The 25,411-nt window shown below is 38.8% G+C and overlaps 1 protein-coding gene across 3 annotated transcripts in view; it reads right to left on the bottom strand.

The window, feature by feature from the left end:
• ATRN (attractin) overlaps nt 1-25,411 on the bottom strand; it is a 180,362-nt gene that overhangs the window by 90,621 nt on the left and 64,330 nt on the right. For 2 of the 3 annotated variants that reach the window (XM_030825442.1, XM_030825444.1), the window contains exons 4-11: nt 24,137-24,265; nt 22,521-22,726; nt 20,678-20,846; nt 10,981-11,071; nt 9,554-9,797; nt 8,007-8,190; nt 7,098-7,252; nt 5,041-5,125 (exon numbers count right to left, since the gene is read on the bottom strand). In XM_030825442.1, coding sequence (XP_030681302.1) covers nt 5,041-5,125; nt 7,098-7,252; nt 8,007-8,190; nt 9,554-9,797; nt 10,981-11,071; nt 20,678-20,846; nt 22,521-22,726; nt 24,137-24,265 — 1,263 coding nt within the window. The remainder of the gene's footprint in view (nt 1-5,040; nt 5,126-7,097; nt 7,253-8,006; nt 8,191-9,553; nt 9,798-10,980; nt 11,072-20,677; nt 20,847-22,520; nt 22,727-24,136; nt 24,266-25,411) is intronic. The other variant, XM_030825443.1, reaches the window with a different exon arrangement.

The following is a 25,411-nucleotide window of genomic DNA, read 5'->3' as shown; positions in this document are numbered from 1 at the left end:
TGGACTACGGGAAACTCTACAGGACAAACAACCCAGTCTCTTTAACAAGTAAGGGGGAAAATTATGGATGGGGTCCCTACAGATCAAGAGAAACTTCAGAGACATTTTAACCAATTGTAACATATGGATCTTATTTGGATTCTGAGTTGAACAAACTAAACTTGAACATCACACTTCGGGGACTGTTGTGGGGTGGGGGGAGGGGGGAGGGACAGCATTAGGAGATATACCTAATGCTAAATGACGAGTTAATGGGTGCAGCAAAACAACATGGCACATGGATACATATGTAACAAACCTGCAAATTGTGCACATGTACCCTAAAACCTAAAGTATAATATTAAAAAAAAAATTGAGACAATTAAGAGATGTAAACACTGAATGGACACTGAGAGATATTAAAGAACAACTTTTTTTTTTTTTTTTTTTTTTTTTTTTGATTTAGAGTCTTGCTCCATTACCCAGGCTGGAGTGCAACGGCACCATCATAGCTCAGTGCAACCTCAAATTCCTGGGCTCAAGCAATCCTCCCACCTCAACCTCCTGAGTAGCTGGGACAACCGGCACGCACCGCCATGATCAGTTAATTTTTGTATTTCTAGTAGAGATGAGGTCTTGCTGTGTTGCCCAGGCTGGTGTTGAACTCCTGGACTCAAGCAATCCTCCTGCCTCGGCCTCCCAAAGTGCTGGGATTACAGGCGTGAGCCACCACACCTCGCTTAAAGAATTAACTTAAAAAGTGTGATAACTGTATAGGGGTTGTGTTTTAAAAATTAAGTCTTCATCTTTAAAAGACAGCCAATCCTCATTATAGTCATGTGGTTCTGCATAATGATGTTTCCATCAATGATGGATGGCATGTACAATGGCTGTCATCTAGTAAGCTAAGGTTAATTTATTATTGAAGAAAACAATTTTAAAATAAATTTAGTGTAGCCTAAGTGTATAGTGTTTACAAAGTCTACAGTAGTGTAGTCTACTCACAGACTTCCCCAGAACAACTTCCAGTCCTGCATGTTCCCTCCCTTCATGGTAAGTGGCCTGTATAGGTGTACATTTTTTTATCTTTCATATTGCATTTTTACTGTACCTTCTCTACGTTTAGATATGCCTGGACACACAAATACTTACATTGCATTACAATGACCTACAGTATTCAGTATAGTAACATGCTGCACAGGCTTGTAGCTAGGAGCAACAAGCCATACCATATAGCCTAGATGTGTAGCCTAAGTTTATATAAGTACACTCTGTGATGTTGGCACAATGATGAAATTGCCTAAGGATGCATTTCTCAGAATGTATCCCTATCATTCAGCGACACATGATCATATCTGCAGATTGTAGATTCCATATTTGCAAATTTGCCTACTTACAAAATCTATTTCTAACTCCAAAATCAATACTTGCAGTAGTTTCATGGTCATTTACTAGCATGTGTGTGCACAGAATGGCAAAAAATTTGAGTTGACACACATGCATATTCCTGGCTAAGGTCAAACAAGGAGATGCTCTCCCTTCTTGTTTCAACTATCATACTACAAACAAGTGTCCCTTCCATGATGTATCTAGTGCCATATTTTATGCATTTTTGTGCCTTATGTTAGTGCTTTCACTGTTGAAAATGGCCCCCATGCAGTGCTGCTGAAGTGCTGTCTAGTGTTCCTAAGTGTAAGAAGGCTGTGATGAGCCTTACTGAGAAAATACGTGTGTTACATAAGCTTTGTTCAGGCATGAGTTAAAGTGCTGTTGGCTGTGAGCTCAATGTTAATAAATCAAGAATATATATTAAATAAGATGTTTTTAAATAGAAACACACATAAAAGAAAGTTATGTATGCTGACTGGTTGATGAAAATGTTGTCATCAGAGGCTTACAGAAACATAACCCTGTATTTCCCCTAGGAGCAATAATTCAATATTCAAGAATTCAGTGTTTATAGTTACTTTATAGAGTTGTGAATAATGAAAATAAATTGTAATCTGGAATATATATTTTTTTGAGTTAGGGTCTCACTCTGTCACCCATGCTGGAGTGCAGTGGTGCCATCATAGCTCACTGCAGCCTCAAACTCCTGGGCTCGAGTGATCCTCCCACCTTGGCCTCCCAAAGTGCTGGGATAACAGGCATGAGCCACCATTCCCGGCCTAATCTGAAATATTTACTGGTAGATTTCAAAAACTAAAAAATTAATATCAGGTTTTTGTTTGTTTTTTTTTTGACCAAGTCTCGCTCTGTCGCCCAGGCTGGAGTGCAGTGGTGCGGATCTCAGCTCACTGCAAGCTCCGCCTCCCGGGTTCACACCATTCTCCTGCCTCAGCCTCCTGAGAAGCTGGGACTACAGGCGCCTGCCACCATGCCCAGCTGATTTTTTTGTAGTTTTAGTAGAGATGGAGTTTCACAGTGTTAGCCAGGATGATCTTGATCTCCTGACCTCGTGATCCGCCCGCCTCGGCCTCCCAAAGTGCTGGGATTACAAGCGTAAGCCACCACGCCCGGCTAGGTTTCATTTTTAACCTTGCTATCGGCTTACTCAGTACCACAGTAAGCAGGCTAGATTCAACTAGTTAATTTGTTGCTTAAACCAAATAAGCAACCTCCTCTTCCCAGTACAGTTGGTGTTCTCAGCAGTTGTGAATCCATCGGGTTGCACAGGGAGAGTCTGCAAAGTTAGGGAGAGTCCCTCAGAGACACATGGAGCAGGCAACTGAGAGGCACAGCTGCATCTCCTGCGGCCTTGGTCACAGCCATCTTTCCTCCTCCTTCCTGCCTCCCTCAAAACCTCAATGACAACCAAGGAAGGCACAGCTCACCCAATGCTGTTGATCCACTTAAAGCATGAAGAAATGATGCGAATCAAAGTTTCTTTTTCCGTAAGTTATTTCATAAAATTAAACCAAAACTATGGCCTTTTATTAGCTGGCCTCCCTCAGGGTCTCCTGCTACCTACCCAATCCTGTCTCACACACACAGATACTTACATATCAGGGTTCAAACACACCACTGGAATCACAAAAAATAAAAACATTACAACTCAGGGAAGGCATTCCCAATTTTGACTCATGGTTAAATTATATTTTATGGTAAAGTCTCAACTTCTCTGAGTTTGAATACAATCTAAGAATGTTTTATAAAAGATTCATTTGTTTGCTAGCTATTACTGTACTAATACCTGCCATTTGGCAAATGTCTATTATGTGCCAAATCCTGTGCTAGGAGAACTAGGAACACAAACGAAGACAATTGAGGCCAGGCTCCCACAGGCATGATAATGACAAAATGGTCCCACCACGTTCCAGATGAAAATCTCAAGAGGCACTTGCTAGAAAGCTTTAAGGGTCTTCTGTACTGAGGAAGTTCCAGATTATGATTTATAATAACACTTCAAATTAGCAAGGTGGCCAGAAATCCTTCCATTTTAGTCTCTAATTGTCAAATGTTCTCATAGTAAAACCATACACATTGCTAAAAAACTAAATAATTACCTTATAAAAGATAGCACCTTTTCCTAGTAGCTAGTTCCTAAATTGTCTCAACTCTTCCTTCACAACATCTCCAAAATATGTCACTTTCTCACCTTTCCTTTTTTTTTTTTTTTTTTTTTTGAGACGGAGTCTCGCTGTCGCCCAGGCTGGAATGCAGTGGCATAATCTTGGCTCACTGCAATCTCCGCCTCCTGGGTTCAAGCGATTCTCCTGCCTCAGCCTCCCAAGTAGCTGGGACTACAGGCGCCTGCCACCACACCTGGCTAATTTTTTTGTATTTTTAGTAGAGACAAGGGTTTTGCCATGTTGGCCAGGGTGGTCTCGAACTCCTGGGCTCAAGTAATCTGCCGTCCTCGGCCTCCCAAAGTGCTGAGATTACAGGCGTGAGCCACCGTGCCCAGCTTCTCATCTTTCCTAATCTAAGTTAAATTACCTCATCTGTCTTTCATCGTTACAACAGAAATTTCAAAAGCCAAAGGAATTCTAACATGATGCAGGCATTGTAACACTTAAACATCCTTAGGATTTATATGGCTTAGAATTTTAAAAAAGGGAAAGTAGACAGTGGTAATAATAGCAGAAACTGAATGAGAAAAATTAATAATGTGATTAGGCTGTTTAACTTCTTAAAAATCTTTAAAGCACACTATAAGGAACAAGTAGAGTGGCCATTCTGAATCTCCCTTATTTGACTGAGACTTCTCCAAGGGCCAATTTTTTTAAGAGCTCTGGTAGTTTGGGTCAGGCATTTTTGAGCGATACAATGCAATGAACTGCAGACTTCTGATTATACAGAACCTACAGACTTGATCTATGTTAAGCCTCACAATCTCTCCACCTCTGTTCTCCTACCTTATCCCCCCCATCTGAAGTGTCCTCTCTCCTCTTTTCCAAACTTCTTACTATTCAGATACAACTACTAGAAACTTGACAACCTAAATACCACAAACAATAACAAAGGACGTAAGACAATGGCATGCACTTAACTTTTGTTGCCCCAGGCACTCAGACCACACCAAAAAGCATGCTCTTGCATGCTAACAAAACCAGATCAATAAACATGGCATTCAAAGTAATTCACCTCCACATCAAATATTTTAAACATAAATCAGAAAATTTATACCCACATAATCCTGTAAAAAAACTACTGGGATGAGGGAATCTTGTGAATAATATGCTAAGTCCAATTCCACTTTACTTTTCTTTTTTTCTTTGTTTTTGAGACAGAGTCTTGCTCTGTTGCCAGGCTGGAGTGCTGTGGTGCAATCTCGTCTCATGGCAACCTCCAACTCCCTGGTTCAAGTGATTCTCCTGCCTCAGCCTCCCAAGTAGGTGGGATTACAGGCACACACTGCCAAGGCCAGCTAATTTTTGTATTTTTAGTAGAGATGGGGTTTTACCATGTTGGCCAGGATGGTCTCGATCTCCTGACCTCGTATACCACCCGCCTCGGCCTCCCAAAGTGCTGGAATTACAGGCGTGAGCCACCGTACCGGGCCCTTTATTTTCATTTTAAACACAAAAGAAAAGGAGCAATCACTTCTTCTCCAATTACCTGTTGTGTAAGACTGCTGAATGGCCAAATCTGTTGACATCATGGTGGAGATCAGGTCTGGGAAGCACTGACCAGCGGTCACAGGCTAGGAGAAAGAAAAATATATTTTAAAAGGGACTACCATTTCTAATCAACAGGACCTGACATTTTCTTTGGGAAGAATACTACAACAAAGAGAACCTCATAAAACATGCCTCTCAATTTTCTCAGTTACAACATCATTTCTGGGTTAAAATGCAGCAGCAGCAGAGCAACAGGGCATGGAAGAAAGGCGGGATCATACCGCAATTCTAACTAGCAAATGCACCCAAAATCCATGACATTTGGATCACTCACCCAACTGCCTATCAGTTTGATGCACTAGAATTGAGACAGAGTCTCGCTCTGTCGCCCAGGCTGAAGTGCAGTGGTGTGATCTCAGCTCACTGCAAGCTCCTCTTCCCAGGTTCACGCCATTCTCCTGCCTCAGTCTCCCAAGTAGCTGGGCCTATAAGCGCCTGCCACCAGGCCTGGCTAATTTTTTTTATTTTTAGTAGAGACAGGTTAGCCAGGATGGTCTCAATCTCCTGACCTCGTGATCCACCCGCCTTGGCCTCCCAAAGTGCTGGGATTACAGGCATGAGCCACCACGCCCAGCCAAGAATGGTTTTTAAAGCAAGCAAACTTTACATTCTACAAAGCTTATGTCAGCAAAACATATGGGTTTCATAATTATTTTCCACTCTTTTCTATATTGATTTGCCCAAATTTAGTAGCTAAAATGGAAAAATAAAGGTGGAAAATGAAATTTCAAAAAATTTAAATGTTATCTAATTTGTAAAAAGTCCTTTCCTAGATCCCCTAGATTGATTAATTTTCCTTTGTTGTGACCCATACTAGCAACTTCTCTTCTGGATCTAATACCAACTGGTGCTGCTATACCATGCCAACCTCACACTCAGTGTCTTACTCTTTGAGCCCTTAAATATGTGCTGGTCTTTTCTACTTCTGTGTCTCTGCAAAGTGGGTTTCCTCTGCCTGGAGAGTGCTGCCTAACTTCACCTACCTGACACCTAGTGTCCCCAAGGATCCAGAGGGTATGGCCCCTCCTTAAGAAAGTGTTCCCTGTTTATCACTCTTACCCTCCGTGACTTAAAGGGTACTCAGAGGTGCTCTTATACATTCTTTTCAGCCAGAAACACCCTGAAGTGCAATTCTATTGTCTGCTCATTTCTCTACCTCTTCTACTTTGAGGCTAAGGGCTTTAAGTTATTCATCTGATCTTCTCAATGTACAAACTGAGTGGCTGGCACACAAAACGTCTGTTAAAAATGAATGTCTGACTTAGAATAGTCAAAATCACAGAGACAGACTGTAGAATAGTGGTTGCCAGGCATTGTGGGGAGGAAGAAATGGGACATTATTGTTTAATGGGTATAGAGGTTCAGTCTTACAAGATGAAGACAGTTCTGAAGATGGATGGCGGTGATGGATTTATAACATTATGAATGTGTTTAATATCACTAAACTAGACATTTAAATATAGTTAGGATGGTAAATTTTATTTGTATTTTACCACAACCAAAAAAATAATAATTTGTTTAAAATGAACATCTGACGATTTTTATGAAAGAGATCATCCGGTATGCATTTGCCTTGCATGAACAAATACTGCCCTCTTCTGGTCTGGTATATTGCCACACCAAGACCATGTGAGAAACCAGTTTTCTAGGGAATGAGATAAAGCTAATATGTGAACCAATTTTAACACAATGCTGGTGGTTCCAACTATGTAACACTACCAGGTAGGCATAACATTACAAAGGAGAGACTAGACACCTCAACTCAGCCTTAAAAATTAGCATTCAAGCAATTAACAGGAGTGATTTCAAAAAGAATTTAATGTAGAAATAATTTTTACCAGATGTGTAACATTCATCAAATGAATACAAAAAATACCATTTGGACCTCTTTCAAATGGCCTGATCATTTTGAACTGGCAATATTTTCAGTCTCCTTTTAAATGTTGCTTATAGACAAAAAGATGCCTGAAGCTAAAATGGTTTTGGGAAACTTACCAATGTCATAGGCCATGAAATCTGAAGAGAAGCATTTGGCGCCATGGCTCATAGATGTGTCATTGTGTGTGTTTCCTCCAAACACCAGCATGGTTCCACTCACTATCACAGCTGTGTGCAAGTAACGGAAAAATCGGCTGTCCTTAAGAATGGTCCTTTTGAGTTTATTTAGAAATAATAAATACAAGGTTAGTTTTTAAAGAATATTTATGTATCTGCTAATGCAAGCACAACCACTTTATTAACCTCAGACTCAAATGTACAAATCCTTCCAGAGTTCTCCCTACATATAAGTAAGTTTTTCAACAATAAATATATACAATTTTAAAGACTTGTAAGAATTTTGGCAAAATATATTAAGAACCTTAAACTCTTCATACCCTGTGGCTATATAATTCCCATTTCTGGGCAGAAATCTTGTGAAATACTGACAGAAGCTTAATGCATAATGGTTTCTTAATAACATAAAAACTAGAAAAAAACCAAAACTTTCACCTGCACAGTCTTAGCATACCCAAAAAATGGAGTATTGCACAGCTACTAAAAATGATAATTTTTATGACAGACAGAATATAAAATAGTATCCATAGCAGGGTATCAAATATGTGAGGAAAAAGAAGAGAAACCATTGCTTTATAATTACATTATTTTGTAACTCAAATTTGTTTTACATTTGTTAAAAAAAACTCAAGTATTTTCTAACCAACCTACTACAGAATTACAGAATAATGCAACAAAATAAATACTAGCTACTTTATTACCCTCTGTTTATTTCCCAGTTTCTCTATATATAATGCTGAACAGAATTATCTGCCAGGAATGAAAACAGAAAGTTAGCACCATATTTTCTCAACAATTGCCTCTACAGAATTTACACCTTAAAGTGAAAGCTCAAGAAAAAGTACCCACCACATCTGGGTATCCACATCATATCGGTAGAGATCATCTGCAAGCCGGTACTTATTGGCACTGAAAGCCTTGTAGCCACCATGAATGTAGAGGGCCCCGGTCCTGTCATCGTAAACACTGCTATGGCCATAACCCCCTTGCACAAGGGCACCCTGGGTGTGTAATATACTCCACGTGTTCTTATCTGGAAAGGAAAAACAGTTAAAGGCAAGCATGGCAGGCTCCTCCTCTCTACTATTGAAAATGTCCAAAGAGCTTAGGGCATGAGAATGGATTTCAGGAGACCTGATACATACACTTTTTTATCTTTATATTCTAAAGAAAGCCACCTAAAACTTATAACAAAGCCATGTGGCCTAATTCCAGTCTGTTCTATGTTCTGATGTTCTAATATGCCATGTAGGAAAAGAATTAACTAAATTTAAAACACCCAGGGCCAGGCAAAGCTTATGTGTGTAATCCCAGCACATTGGGAGGCTAAGGTGGGAGGATCACTTGAGGCCTGCTATGTTGGCCAGCCTGGGCAACATAGCAAGACCCCATCTCTACTAAAATTAAAAAATTAGCCAGGAGTGGTGGCATGCACCTGTAGTCCCAGCTGCTAGGGAGGCTAAGGTGGGAGGATCACTTGAGGACAGGGCATCAAGGCTGCAGTGAGCTATGATTGTGCCACTGCACTCCAGCCTGTGTGAGAGAGCAAGATCCTGTCTCAATTTATTAAAAAGATCAGATTCCACTCAAATGAACACGTAATTCCCTACAACCTTTGGTGACCAATATACAGATATATTTTATAGGCCTACTGCCACAAAATGTTAATTATACCTGGTATTCCTACTGCACAACAACAGATACAATGAAATTTAACCAAAGGAAATATTTTTTATTAAGGGTAAATCATACTCCACTAAACCAATCTCTAGAAGGCTAGGCAAATATTTTTTTTCTTCAATATTTGTTGTTTTGTACCATTTTTATTTATTTATTTTAAATACCCAAAGCACTTTGCATCATCTTTGGCTCCTTACCAAATTGACAGTAACAAATACATACTACATAGGAGCATCAATAATCTGCATTTCACTGGTAATACATCAATGTTAACTATGTTGGGTTTGTTTGTTTGTTTTGAGATGGAGTCTCACTCTGTCCCCCAGGCTGGAGTGCAGTGGTGCAATCTCGGCTCACCGCAACCTCCACCTCCTGGGTTCAAGTGATTCTTCTGCCTCAGCCCCCTGAGTTGCTGGGATTATAGGTGCCCGCCACCAGGCCAGGCTAATTTTTGTATTTTTAGTAGAGACAGGGTTTCACCATGTTGGTGCCAGGCTGGTCTTGAACTCCTGACCTTAGGTGATCCGCCCGCCTCAGCCTCCCAAAGTGCTGGGATTACAGGAGTGGGCCACCACGCCTGGGCCCAGTGTTTACCGTGTTTCAAGATAAAGTACTGAATTAAGATTAGGTTGAACCTTTCTAAACAGTCAAAATAATAAGCTTAGAGGTTTTAAATCTGATGTTCAAAACGCATCTACTGGAAAAAATATACCTACCCAAATCATATTCCTGCACATTGCTTATATATCCATAGAGAGGGCAGTGACCAAAGATGACCAGCATGACCACCCGGCCATTCTTCAGTGTAACAATGTGTGCAGAGTGCCCAACCACTGCATACTGCTCCTTTGCCTTAGGGGTCAACAACACCCATGACTCATTATGAATGTGAAAAACTCTCAACTCATTGGTCACATTCCCAGTTGAATCAATTTTTCCTCCATACATGTAAATTTTATCCTAGGAAAAAAATGCAAACAAAATTTTTAAAAACATTGAAAAGATTAAATCTGAGAACAGAGAAGAACAAAAGCTCAATATTATTCTCAGCTTAAAGAAGGTTAGTCAAGAAACTAAAAATAGAACTACCCTACGATCCAACAATTTCGATATTGGGTATATATCCAAAAGAATGGAAATGAACATATCAAAGAGATATCTGCACTCCCATGTTAATTGCAGTACAATTCACAATAGCCAAAACATGGAATCAACATAAGTGTCTATCAATAGATAATTAGATAAAGAAAATGTGGTGTATATATACACAATGGAGCATTATTCAGCCGTTAAAAAGAAGGACATCCAGTCATTTTGTAGCAACACGGATTGAACTGGAGGTCATTATGTTAAGTAAAATAAGCCAAGCACAGAGAGACAAATATCACATTATCAATCATATGTAGGAGCTAAAAAAGTGGATCTCATGAAGATAGAGAGTAGACTGCTGGTTACCAGAGGCTGGCATTGCTGGCGGGGGAGAATGAAGAAGGAAAAAAAGAATGTAAATGTATTTATCACCACCAAACTGTACACTTAAAAATGGTAAAGATGGTACTATTATATATGTATATTTTACCTCAATAAAAAATAAATTTAAAAAATTTTAAGGGTTAGCATAGGGCGCCTTTCATTGAGTTACCAGGAAAAGGATAAAAAAAGGAAAAAGGGAAATAAAACTAATCATATTTACATCTCTAATACTTCACCGGTTTTCTTGGACTTCCTCACACGAATCTTTTACGGTATAAAAGGACTTGGAAAAATAAAGTTGCCTCATCCTACCATCTATCTATAAAAATGAGGAAATGAAAATGTTTATTCAGCCACATTACAATGTGGCTATTCTTGGCTAAACTTGCTTATAAAAATAAAAGCTAATCTACACTTTTTAATCTACATCTTTAACCATTTAGTGCCATAATTATAATATCCCATTACAGTTTGAAGCCATTAAAATCTCTTGAGTTAAAAAAGTTTCCATTTTAATTTCTACTTATAACTTAGCCAATTATATAAAGCCCCCAATAAAAAGTTTTCCCCAATTAAAAACCAACACTGAGGTAGCTTTTCAACTATGTAATATATGAAGTAACTGAGGAAAACTTAGTTTCTTGCTTAGCACAGAGTGGAGATGCTTTACCTTGTATAATGCCAAAGAATGACCATATCTAACAACCACACTGTTCACGGAATGGTTTAGTGGAAGCCACTCCCTAGAAGCAAGGTCATACCTACAAAACAAACAGATCATATTTTCACCCAACGAGTAGGACAGAACATCTCATACTATTTTATTTGTGACATAATCCAGTTTGGAGATGCTCACTAAATCTACCATGGATGCAGGGGGGCACTTGTCACCTTCACAAATAAACCTGACACCTGGGCCCACTGGACACGTGATAACTCAGGAAGAGGAGCTGGACTACAAAATCCTGGGAAAAGAATGGAATACAAAGCTACTGGAAGGTTCTAACACTTCCTGAAAACCACTTCTATACACAGTCTAAATCGTTTATAGGTTGCATTGTACTCAAGGGACTCAAAATTTTATTACAATAACTTTTATTTAATCATGAGAAACTGAAGATAGGTACCAAAAAAGGGATGATAATTAAGTAAAAGAACATTACTAATCTTTCCTTTTCTTTATATAATTGACTAAAAACACATTTTCAAAAGCCAGAATACCATTATAGCATTTCACTTGTACTATGAATATAAAGACCTTAAAATACAAAAACGCCAAAAAGAAAATAATTTATAATCCTGCCATGCAATTTATACTTATTCATGCATTATTGAATAATCACATTCAATATCTTAAAGTACTCACTTTTGAGTTTTTGCTTTTGAGAAAAACTCTGTTTTTATAAAAATCCTACATGTTCATTATAAATAATGTAACCAATACAAAGAATAAAGAGCTAAAAGTTTTTTAAAATGATCCCACATTCCATGATCTAGAAATAAATATCATTAAGTAAACATCATTCCAGACATCTTTCTATGCATATAAGAGAATACTGTTAATAAAGTGTTAATTTTAATTATTTTCATAAAATGGAAAAAAATAAACCAAAAAGAAACAATATTGTTATATCTTAAGTAAATGTTTCTTTTCTATAAAAGTTTACCTGGATATTCCAAGTATTTAAGAAATTTTGAAAAACATTATCATATATAAGCACAAAGGTATAAGAAAGTTTATCACAATAGCAAAAAAAGAATACAAATAAATGTCCATCCATTGAAAATCAACAAATAAATGGTAAAATATCCAGATAGATAACATAAAGAATAAGTATACAGAATGAAAAATATACTCCAGCAAGATATGTCAACATAAATCTCAAAACAATGTTAAGCTAAAATAGCACATTGCAGAATGTTGTTACTATAAAGACTAAAAACAGAAAATTTAATTCTACTATGCTTTCATATATATGTAATGTATAACATATATGTAAAGTATAACATATATGAAAGTATGAACAACTGACACCAAAATCAGGATACAGGTTATCTCTGGGACTTTGGAGGGACATGCAAGGGACTTCATCTGTGTTAGCAGTGTTCTATTTTCTAACCCGGTGGTGAATCCATTGGTATTAATTTTCTCTAAGCCTTTCCTTTTATCTTAAATATTTTATACACTATCTGAAGCAAATATAACAAATGGTGACAACTACTAAATATGAATTGCACATATAACTATTATTTTATATATTTTTGGAATATTGCATACTTAAAAATACATGAAAAATTATTTAGAGGTTGAATTTAAAGTTATATGCAATTTGTTTTTGTACAGAATTCACTAACTTCTTGCTTTGAAAGCTGAAAAATCTTAGCACTCACATTGCCTCTCATTTCTTCTTCCAATTTTTGTTATAAAATTTTTACAATGTCCAGGTCCTTAACATTTACACTACATTCGGTAACGGTAATTCCATAGTCCTGAATTTTAGCTGAATCAATCTCCTCATAGTCCTTTTACCACAACTTCTCTTTCTTGAGCTCTTCAATTCTCCTCTGGATTTCACTGTCAAGTGGGTTTTTGTTTTGTTTTGTTTAAGTAGAGCTCATAGTACTCTTTCCCTGAATTAACTCGTTTGAGAATCTCCGCCTGCCAGCTTTACAGCAGAATGACACCTTGGCTGGGTACACTATCCTTGGACCATCCTTTTTTTCCTCCAGAACCTTGCAGATGTTGCTCCCTTGAACACTGCTGGTATTGAAAATATTGCTACGGAGAAGTCTGTGGCCAGCTTATTTCCCTCTTTTTTCATGGTTTGCTTTTCTGCCTGGAAGCCTGAAGAATTCTGAATCATTCTCATTCTCTCTTCTCTGCCTACCCGCAACCTCTATTTTTTTTATGACATGATATTGTATTTTACTTCAAATAGAAATAAATCCATCCAGGAATATGTTTTTATAAAATGGACTGCATACCACTACAAAGCTTTTGTGGAATTCTGGCTATGAAAGGTGTTTCCTGAGAAGGACTCATATAGCTTCCAACTACACATATAGACTTTATGTTCAAGCCAGAGGCTTGTTTCTGTACGTTTCAAAGAAAGGAAAGAAACAGAGGAAGCACAGAAACAGGTCTCCACATTTCTGTCAAAGGGCACGGAGAGTGCCCAATCTGTCTCTTAATGTATTTTGCTCCTCTTCTGTCAACAAGTCAGACCAAGAGCTTGTTAGAGACACTTAGGTGCTGGCAGGTCCCCATAATCTGGCTAAGGTGAACTATCAGAAGACACTTAAACAACATGCTGTTAATCATCTCTCAACACAGAGAAAAAAAACATAAGACAAGAACAATACTGATGCAATAAAACATAAATTCCAAGTACCAGATAAATGCTCCTTCTGGGAGCTGAATCCAAGATAACAGAATCGTGAACAACTAATTCTAAGACCTAAGCAAGCAAATAAGCAAAGATAGATTCCAGAAATTCAGAAAAAGATGGCTTCCATAGAGTGACAGCACCTCCCTTGACCCCTCTAGGATGGCTGGCAAGCCAATGACCATCATGTACCACAGGGTACAGGTTTCAAACTCCATAATGGCCTGGTAACCCAATCGGGCCACCTAAAGACCAAGGCAAAGGCTCTGTGGAGACTAGACATGACCCCAGCCAGCAGATAGCACAGAACTACCTGAGGCCTCCCAAATAATAATTTGTCCTTTATCCCAAAAGTTCAATGACTTTATTTTTCTTGGATACACTCCAAGCACAAAAAGTTCAATAACTTGATCAAATCAGGTTTTGTCATGAAGAAACTATAAAATTTTTCTGAAACACCTTGTGCTGTTTCAATCCAACTGTTACGTGTGTTAGGTTCTTTTCTTCAGTGACAGCAATTATAGTTCTATTTGATCACTTCCTGTCCTTCATGTGTTTTTGCTTTTCTGTTTATTTTTCCAATGTATTACTACAATTATCCCAACCTGTCAGTAATTAAATTTTCATTCTAATTTTTGCTGTATCTAATTTATTCGTATTTCTTTAGGCCTATAACCTCCCAATTCTTCTGTTATTATCACCTTGTCTTCTAGCTTGTTTTTCTGAATTCAAATTCTCATTAAGTTGATCTGCAGCATGAAGCAGTTGGAAGGAATCTCCTTCTGCTCCTTGAAGCTGCTTTTCCTCCATGATGGGTTCTTGTTAAGATTTTACAGGCTGCAGTCTTTCTTCCTCTTTATTTTTTCATCATAGAATATTTGCACTAGCTACGATGCCACTTCTTTCATCTTGTTTGAGGTTAGACATAGCTCTCCAAACATTTTATTTGCAAAGTGTGGGTGATTTCTTAATTCTGTTCCCACCGTATCTAAGACAAGTTTATTGAATTTCTATCCTTTCCATAGCTTTAGTGTGAGGGCTGGTATTTTATGTTCTATCTACTCTTCTGAAGTCTAAGGAAATGTTAGGGCTCAAATGAGAGTGCAGTCTGTTAGAATAAAATATCCAGACTCGCCTCTGAGATTTTGTTTGTGGTCTACCACAGTGCTCAGATCATATTCTAATTTAAATAGAAGCCCTGAGTTCTGGGTAGGGAATCAGCCACTTGGTCAGTTTCTCCCCCTTTCACCTAATCCTCCCCAGCAACTATGTCTCCTACTCTTCAGTTACAGTCAAAAACAGCAATGCTCACTCAGTTTGCTTCCTTCTAGATTTTGGGCTATCACCGAGAATTATCAGAATCTCCCCCAGTGTGGTTTCTGTGGGGTACGTAAGAGGTCAGGTCACACTTGGTGTTCCATGAGTCTGCTTTAACATTTATTGGATTCGGTGATGCTACTTTGCTTATTTGTTTGACCGCTGATTGATTTCCTAATATATTTTTTTAAACTTAAAAAAAAGAAAAAAAAAACTTTTCTGCTCAAGAGAAGGAAACTTGGTAATGAAGTTTCAACTGGCAATCTTAATCCAGGGGACCAAGACCACTTATTTCACAAGAGGACCATTGGGTAACAAAATGGGAACTGCTTTTTAATGCAACTAAAAAGTTTTGCGTTAACAGGACTGTGAGGAAAATGATAAGAAGAGCAATTCCTAAAATACTTTTATGTAAGAGTATAAATGACTATAAAATCTGTAATCTGGCTGGGCGCAGTGGCTCACGACTGTAATCCCAGCACTTTGGGAGGCCGAGGCGGGCAGATCACGAGGTCAGGAGATTGAGACCATCCTGGCTAACACGGTGAAACCCCGTCTCTACTAAAAATACAAAAAATTAACTGGGCGTGGTGGCATGGGCCTGTAGTCCCAGCTACTCGGGAGGCTGAGGCAGGAGAATGGCGTGAACCCGGGAGGTGGAGCCTGCAGTGAGCCGAGACTGTACCACTGCACTCCAGCCTGGATGACAGAGTGAGACTCCATTTCAAAATAAATAAATAAATAAATAAAAATCTGTAATCTAAGTTCCAGAAACACTACTTCTAAAATGAATCACTAAATTAAATTTTCATGAAAGTTCATTATTTGGAACTATGCTAATATTTACATGAAACAAATAAAGCTGTAGAAAATCATGTTTTGATCAAGAAGAAAAAAAGTTATGATCAAAAAACAATGTGGCTCATGAAGTACATCAGTCAAAAAAAAGTAATAGGTGATATTAATATTTCCAGGAACAGATGTTTGTGAAGGAAATAAATCATTTACTCCCCCGTTTATCTGATACTTATCTGAGTACCTTCTATGAGCTAAGCTCTGAGTGCAGTGAGTAAATAAGGTCCCTAACCTTGAAGAACTTGGCAAAGGCAGACAAAGAGCAAGTACAACAGCGTGCACTGACATAACAAAAAATCACTAACACTGCCGTAAAGAAAATGAAGAAGAACAGGGAGAAATGTCTGAACTGGATGGTCAGAGATCTCTCTGGGAAAACCACACTGAGATCTAAAGGGTAAGAAGACACCAGCCCTGAGGCACAACAGCAGGAACAGTCTAGACCAAGGGAATGGCAAACACACAGCCTCTTAAGGTAATGATGTACACTGTACGTTTTGGGTAAGAAAGCAGGTTGGTGGGGCAGGAGTGCTGTGAATGATGGCAGGAGAGGAAAAGACTGAGTCTGGGAAGGTAAACAGTGGTCACATCATGCAGGGCCATTAAGTCCAAAGGCAAGACACTGATGGGTTTTAAGAAGGTAGTAAATGATATTATTTATATTGTTAAATGGCACCCCAATTCATGTTTAGCAATTTGATTAATAGGAATAAATGGAAATGAACAGATTTGATAGAAACCTACTGCTGAAGACTAAGTAAGAGATAACAGCAGGCTGTACATAAAGATAAAAGAATAAATATGACATGTATTTGGTGACAGAGTTGAGGGGGCTTAATATGAAATTATGGTATGAAGAGGAGAACATACGGAAATATCTAAAGACTCCCAGATTTCTTGCTTCAAGAGACAGGGAGGATGTTAGGGTAAAATCACATAATGGTAAATATGTGCCTTTCATAACATCTAGTATAACAGCAGAAGGCACAATCACTTTCGTGCCTTTAATTTTACCTTCTCTTCTCATGGTGGCAGCATTAGAGGTGATCAGATTTGGGATAGATTCTAAAGGTAGAGCTAACAAGATTTGACCTATTGTGTCAGACAGACACTGGGGTAGTCCTTATGATGTCCACCTCCTGGTATTCATACCCATGTACAATCCCCTCCCCTAGGAGGTAAGCAGGATCTATGACTTGCTTTTAACCAACAGAATATGGCAAAGATGATAGGATATCATTTCTGTGACATCCATCCTGCTAGCAGACTCAGTCTAGAGACTCTCCTTGTGACCTGATGAAGTAAGCAGCTATACTGGTGAAGCCCAGCTGACAAGAAACTGGGTGGCCTCTAGGAACTGAGGTAAGCTCTAGGAGCTGAAGGCAGCCTCCGTAAATTGAGGGCAGCCTCAAGTCAATAGCCAGCAGAAAGCTGGGACCCTCGGTTCTATAACCACAAGGAAATTGATTCTGCCAGCAACCTGAGTGAGCTTGGAAATGAATTCTTCCTCACTCAGGCCTCTAGATGAGAATGCAGGCCAGCTGACACCTTGATTACAAAGGACTCCTGACCAACTGAAATGGTGATAATAAATGCAACTGTTTTAAGCTGCTAAGTTTGTGGTAATTTGTTATGTAGCGAGAGATAACTAATAAATATACCAACATGGGGTGTGAAGAAACAAGAAGTCACAGATGACCCAAGATTTCTGCCTTCAGTAAATAGAAGGATGGAGTGGCCATTAACTGAGATAGGGACATCTGGGGGAAGAGCAGCCTTGAGAAAAAGATGAGTGTGGGACATGCTGAGCATAAGATGCCTAGTACACAGCCAGAAGGTTGAGACATCAATTAAAGAGCTGGAGATAGGGGATCAGGTAAAAAGTCTTGGCTGCAAATACAAATTTGAGAGTCACCAAGTATAAAGGCCAAGATACTATATGAGGTCACCAAAAGAGTGAATAAACAGACAGCAATGGACCAAGGGTTAAGCCCTGGTCTGACATCATTCAGAAGTCAGTCAGCTGAAGAGAAACCAGCTAAAGAGGCTGAGAAAGAATATGGAATTTAAAAAAATATCAAGGGGATGTGGTGTCCTGGAAGCCAACTAAAGAAAGTGTTTAAAAGAGGAGGGAAGGATTAACTGTATCAAATGTTGGTGCCAGATCAAGTAAGATGAGAACTAAGAATGGAAAATAAAAAATTCAGCTAACTCACACTAGCCACATTTCAGGTGTGAAATAACCACATGTGGCCAGTGGCACAACAGGGTAAATACAGAACATTTTCATGATGCCTGAAACTTCTATGAGACAGCACTGATCTACAGAAAAGAAGACAATAAAGGAGCACAGATGTAGGTGAAGGGGAAATGTGGTGGTAGGAGTTTGTGGAAATCATTTTCTGACCTTTATCTTTCAAAAGAGAAGCAGGAAGCAAGGCCATTAACTGAGAATGAAAACAGAAGAAAAGGTGGTAGGAATTTGAAAAATGAAAAGAAGATATTAGAGTTAAGAAGGAGAACAGGAGAGGGAGAGAGAAAGAATCAATGAATTATAGACCCACGTGGAGATCAAAAACTGTTAGGGTATTAGAGAGAAAGATCTGAAAAGATTGGAAAATGTCTCAGGTAAGATCCCGGGCAAGCAGAGCTGGAGACAGAGATTCCTGTACAAGTGATTTACTGAGGGAATGCTCTTTTGACAAACATCAGGAAGTGAGACAAGCAAGGTAGTAGGAAGAAGGAGAGGATAAGCAAAAAGGTGGTCTCAGCTGAAGTATAGCTTCGGCCTGATCCCAAGGGGAGCCCTGGAACATGAATTTTCCCATGTAGAAGCAGGGTCAGACTCATGTACCTCCATCCAGCCAGTCAGCGGCTGGGGGCCAGGGTGACCATCCCATTTCGTCCAGTACTGAGGGGTTTCTTGGGACACAAGACTCAGTGCTAAAACTGGGAGAGTTCCAGGCAAACTGGTTGGTCACTACACTAGGGGACATCCTGCGGATAGAGCATAGTATTCTAGGTGTTCCTGGGTAAGACAGCTCCAATCTGCTGAGAGAATTCTTCAGAGAAAGGGTCAGCTATGAACTGACAACAGCCAAATTGCACAGCATCAGGTGACTGGGTGCATTGCACCAACAGTGTCCACCACAGAAGAAGCAGGGTGGAATGTGGAACGTTTAGAAATGAGATTATGGAGGGGCTGCAGTTATTGATAATGACACTGTCTAAGAGGTGCCCACACAAATGACTTGCTGAGGTAGAGTCTGGAAAGAGCATGAGCCCCTGAACAACTCTGGGGCTTCCTTTGGGTTGTCCAGCTAAGAAAGAATACAGCCTGACAGCTCTCTTTCCCTGAGGGAAGGGGGATGTGTAAGAAAAGCTCTGTAGAGATCCAATCTCCTACAAGATCTCTGGGTGCCACCTGTGCCACTCCCAGGGCTGGCAAACAGCTCTTCTGATGAAAAACATGAAAATGCCTAAAATCTGTGTACCTAAAAACTGTAGTAAGATGTGACTTTAAATTCATATTCAGGAAAGCATTTGTGTTCCAGGCAAAGAAAATAGTTTGAATCTATGTATGGGGAAAGAAAAGAACCTGGAGGAAAACTACTAACCTGACCTGACCATTGCAGGAGTCTCATCAGAAATTAAAGGGCTTGAACAAAGGCAGCAGCAATGGGAATAGAGATTGGGCCAGTTCAATCCTACGCAAAAAGAAGAAAGCTGGAGGCATCAGGTTACCCAACTTCAAACTATACTATTGGGCTACAGTAACAATAACAGCATGGCACTAGTACAAAAACAGATACATAGACCAATGGAACAGAATAGAGAGCCCAGAAATAAGGCTTCACGTTTACAACCATCTGATCTTCAACCTCCATCTCCAGGTTCAAGCAATTCTCCTGCCTCAGCCTCCTGAGCAGCTGAGACTACAGGTGCCCGCCACCGCGCCTGGCTAATTTTTGTATTTTTAGTAGAGATGGGGTTTTATCATGTTGGCCAGGCTGGTCTCAAACTCCTGATCTCAAGTGATCTGCCCACCTCAGCCTCTGAAAGTGCTGGGGTTACAGGCGTGAGCCACTGCACCTAGCCTGACCAAGTTTTATTATAGATGTTGCTCATGTTTCTCTGATTTTGCTAGACTAGTTGTGTGATGTGTTTTAACGACTATGTTTGGGGGGATGCAGAAACTAGGCCACCACTGCCATATTTCCAGAATCCTTTAATGAACAGATGCTGGGTTTTTTTTGACAATCTTCATTAATAGAAAATGCCTAGAAAAAAGTTTCAGATAATAAAATCAGCAAGATTAAATGTTCATAAATTTTTTCTACAAGTCCACCTCCATAGCTAATTCCACTATGACAACACACATTCTCCCTAAAAAATGAGCAGCACGGGATCAGCAAATAGACCTTGAACCCTGGGACGTATCAGACAATGGTATAATTTCCACTAGCAAACTATAAATTCAAACCATTTGACCTTGGAACTATTAATTAAATTAAAAGATAAAATAATCCCTACTTATATAGAACTTACTACATATACTTAAAGCAAAACATCAGAGACAGTATTTGAAAAAAATGAATGCTTATCATGACAATGAATTTTTTGTAGCATTCAATTTTAAAAACTCAACATACGTCAAAACAATTTGAAAGACTACTACCAAAATATTAACAGGGATTTTCTTTAGGTAGTAGAATTACTGGTGATTTATTTTTGTTTATCTGTGCTTTATAAATTTTCAAAAAAAAAAAAAAAACTAAGCTTCTTGCAAAAATGTTTAAAACAACTTACGCCAGAACCATGTTATAATCTGAGTGGTTGAACATATATCCTCCAACAACCCACATAATGTTTCCATTGACCACAGCTTTATGAGATGCTCTGGGGAGCTTTAAGTTAGAATATTCCTCTCGAGTCCAAAATGACTGGTTAGCTGGTACAGGAACTGAACATCCAGGACCTAATAAAAACATAATGAATTAGCTTCACAAAAGACACTTTAAAGCTTACTGCATTTCAAGTTTTAATTATCTAAATGTAACAAATATTTAAATAATAGTCTTTCCTTTAGAATTTAAATATCAGACAAATCCTTTAATTTGTTATTTTAATTTATTCAGGGTATTGACCAAGGGTAAATCACATTACTTTCCAATGATGACTTGACTATATCCAGGTTAGGGTTTTTTTGGTAATGAAATACCTGCTTAAGCAACTCTCAGGAGAAAGCACAGATAAATAAATAATTAACTCACATGAAAAATCTTAAGGATAAAATATACAGTTATCCCTCAATATCCACAGGGGATTGGTTCCAGGACCCCCTTGGTACCAAAATCCACAGATGCTCAAAGTCCCTAATATAAACTAGTGATGTAACACTTGCATATAATCTACACACATCCTGCCATATACTCTAACTCACCTCTAGATTACTTATAATACTTAACACAATGTAAATGCTATGGAAATGGTTGTTTTAATATGCGTATCTTTTATTTGTATTATTATTATTTTTTTTGAGACGGAGTCTCGCTCTGTTGCCCATGTTGGAGTGCAGTGGTATGATCTCGGCTCACTGCAACCTCCGCCTCCAGGGTTCAAGATATTCTCCTGCCTCAGCCTCCCGAGTAGCTGGGATTACAGGCACCTGCCACCATGCCCAGCTAATTTTTGTATTTTTTAGTAGAGACAGGGTTTCACCATGTTGGCCAAGCTGGTCTCGAACTCCTGACCTCAGTGAGCCAGCTGCCTTGTCCTCCCAAAGTGCTGCGATTACAGGCATGAGCCACCACACCCAATCTGTATTATCTTTTATTGTGGTTTTTTCCTGAATATTTTCTACACATGGTTGTTTGAATTTGCAGATGCAGAACTTATGGATATGGAGAAATAAGTGTGATAACTAGACCTGGGAGCAATCATACAAACTATCCATCTTCTGGTAAATCAAGAAACTTAAACAAATTGAAGAGACAGACTCCATTCTTGGGAGGTTTGGCTTCTGCTGCAATATTTGTACAATGGTAGATACTGAAATGCTTCAGTTATTAACTCTACAATGTCAGCCAAACCCAACAAACTAAGGCATTTAAACAAGCATGTTTCCTTTCAAAATAAAAAGGTTCTGAGGAAGGGGTAAGTTTACAAGGAAGATCACCAAATTAATAACAGTTATTATCACTCACCCCTTAAATAATTCCCTAAAGCTTCTTTAATTATTTCTGTAGAGAATACTATTAGCTAACTCCTTTAAGATTCTAATATATAACTGACTCCAATTTTCTCTCAACTTAGAGTGTGTTTCTGAGGAAATACCATTATTGTCAGCTCTTGTCCGATCTCCCAGCTTGGCTCTCTGCTACATTCTTTTATGACTGAGTCCAAGTTCTTCAACTTTCACAAACAGGTTGCAAAAAATGGCTGACCCTCCATAATTCTAGAGACCACGACCACACATGTATGAAACTGAAATTCATAAGCAGCTAGATAGAGGGATGTTTCAAGCTTAAATGCTACCGGGTATTTGATTAATATGAATTATATAGGTGCTAAGAATAAAGTCAATCTATAGTTTATTTAGTGGGAATGTTCTATAAATGGAAGAAAAAATAAAAATGAAAGAAGCTCCTACCCTGCCAGTCTGAGAAGCAGGAGCATCCTCTGACATCACTTGAATTGCAGATGCCTCGACGAGGAAAACCACAGTTGTCGGTACAGTGAGGAATGTCACATGCTTCACCTTTCCAGTTTTCAGAACATTCACATTCAACAGTATTGCTGCTATTACTGATCTTACACTCTCCTCGGCCTGAGCAGTTATTCGGACACATATCAAAACTGTAAAAATAGCAGGGAAAATTACATTAACATAACGCAACGCTTCGATTAACCTAGCATAACTTCCTCCCACACAGGTTTAAGAATCTCACTGTCTCAGTTCATTCACAAGTGTAACTGCAGTACTTAAGGATTCAGTCCAAATGGGTTTGCTCAATACTGCATAGCTAGAGCCTGAGTACAAGTAATGAAATCAAATCAACCCTCGTGGATTCTCATAATAAGAGGATAAGAATAAATAACTCATAAAGTCAAAGAAATTACAAGGAGGTAGGAGATTTGTGCAGAACTGTTAGCTCCTCAAGGATGGGAGGACTATCCTATTCTTCTTGGTAGCCTCCTAATGATAAGCTTTACAGAGTTGCTGAATTCATGCTTGGAAGTCTGGGAAGGAAAAGAATAAAACAAACTGCCAACAATAAACTACCATCCTCATGGTACATATTCCTCTGTATAGTCTCTGAAAATTTGTACTTAATAGAATTTAAGGTTACTGCCCAGATTGGTATATTTAAAATTCCTTAGTAATTTTATCTACTCACTTCAGATGGAAGAAGGCAGGCTAGTTTAACTTAATGTAAGAATTGAACTATGGCCAGGCACAGTGGCTCACAGCCGTAATCTCAACACTTTGGGAGGCCAAGGTGGACGAATCCCAAGGTCAGGAGTTCGAGACCAGCCTGGCCAACATGGTGAAACTCCGTCTCTACTAAATATACGAAAAATTAGCTGGGCATAGTGGCGGGCGCCTGTAATCCCAGTTACTCAAGAGGCTGAGGCAGGAGAATTGCTTGAACCCAGGAGGTGGAGGTTGCAGTGAGCCGAGATCATGCCACTGCACTCCAGCCCGGGTGACACAGTGAGACTCCGTCTCAAAAAAAAAAAAAAAAAAAGAATTGAACTATAACGCATCTCATAATAACAAGATAATTATACTGACAGTGCTTTGAAACTATGTAATTCAGAATTTAAAAGGGGGGGATAAATGGACTATCAAGGTACTTTAATGAGCATAGATTTCTTCTGCTATTGAGTACATGACAACTAGTAATATTTGTTGAGCTGTACTTTGTAAAATTCCAACGTTTTTGTCCATTAGCAGAAAAGTCCCTCTCTTCTAGGAGAAGTTCAATAGCAGCAACACCTGGGTTTAAATTGTGGTCCCATCACTTACTTTGACAATCTACTAACCTTTTCCTGCCAGTTTCCTCAATTATAAATGAGTAGAAAAACAGAGCCCAGACCTCACTGAATTTATAGAAGAATTTTAAATGAGAAAATCCATGTAAACTGCCTGACACTATGCCTGGCATACTGTAAGCTCTCAATCTATGTTAGCCATTATTGTTGTTAAGACATAGTAGATAGTCTCCTGAATGAAATCACAAATACTAGACTTAAGTATCTTACCTGTAAGTAATATTAAATCCAGTCAAATTATAAGCAGCATCACTAAAAAAATGCAGCAGGGCATAACCTGATGTGGCAACAACCTCAGGGACAGTCTCATTGCCATCTCTCTCAGGAACAATGAGGCCACTGAAATGAAAACACACTTCTTATAGAGGGAAGCACAAGCACAGACATGTCAAATTGTAGCAGACAGAAATTAAAAACAAATCCGTCCTTATAATTTAAAAACCACATCCAGGAAGACAGGCAAATTCCTGTGATAAACACATAGTGCTACCCTATTAGTTCTGAATCCTTGAGGAACAGATCTGAATCTCTTGCTAGGCTTCCTTTATTCTGAGTTGTATTTCTAATGAGATTTGAAATCAATGGCCCTATTCTTTTTCTTACAAAACTTTTTATAGTGCTTCTTTGAAAACATAAACCTCCACAATCACATAAAGTAACAAATTTTATGAGTGATGAATACCACACATATATTGCTGAAAGACATGAGTTTTTTTTTTTTTTGGGACAGAGTTATGCTCTTGTTGCCCAGGCTGGAATGCAGTGGCGCAATCTCAGTGCAACCTCTGCGTCCCGGGGTTCAAGCGATTCTCCTGCATCAGCCTCCTGAGTAGCGGGGATTACAGGTGCCCACCACCATGCCTGGCTAATTTTTTATAGTTTTAGTAGAGACAGCGTTTCATCATGTAGGCCGGGCTGGTCTCGAACTCCTGACCTCAGGTGATCCACCCACCTCAGCCTCCCAAAATATAGGGATTACAGGTGTGAGCCATCGCGCCCAAAATATTTTATATAAAGTATTTATATAAGAATATGAAGAAGCTAGATAAACAAACACCCATAACTCCAACACTGTTAGTATTCTGATGCATTTTCTTAGCCTAATTGATATTATTTACATTGTATATTCTATTTTACAAATAAAACTTACGCATTTTCTATATCATTAAAAGCTCCCTAGGTTCTCCTTAGGACCTCACTCACAACCCAGCACATGACAGATTCTAAATATTTGTTGTGTGACTGGTTAAAAAAAAAAAAAAATTACTGAGTAAAAGGGTCTAAATGATGCCTTTAAGACTCTAGAGCCATAATACCAACTTGCTTTCCAGAAGAGATATGTGATTTGAAATCGTATCAATACAGAATGAAGGGTCCATCCCACTTCACTCTGCCAACAGCAAGGACTACTAGTTCTATTTTAATTTTGCTAATTTAATAAGTAAAAAGCAATTTTTAAATTGTAGTTCTGAGTTCTTTTTACTC

This window comes from Nomascus leucogenys, chromosome 13 (genome assembly GCF_006542625.1).
Source record: "Nomascus leucogenys isolate Asia chromosome 13, Asia_NLE_v1, whole genome shotgun sequence".
Taxonomy (NCBI): domain Eukaryota; kingdom Metazoa; phylum Chordata; class Mammalia; order Primates; family Hylobatidae; genus Nomascus; species Nomascus leucogenys.
Note: the sequence above shows the minus strand (reverse complement) of the source record. Positions and strands in the feature narration are given on the sequence as shown.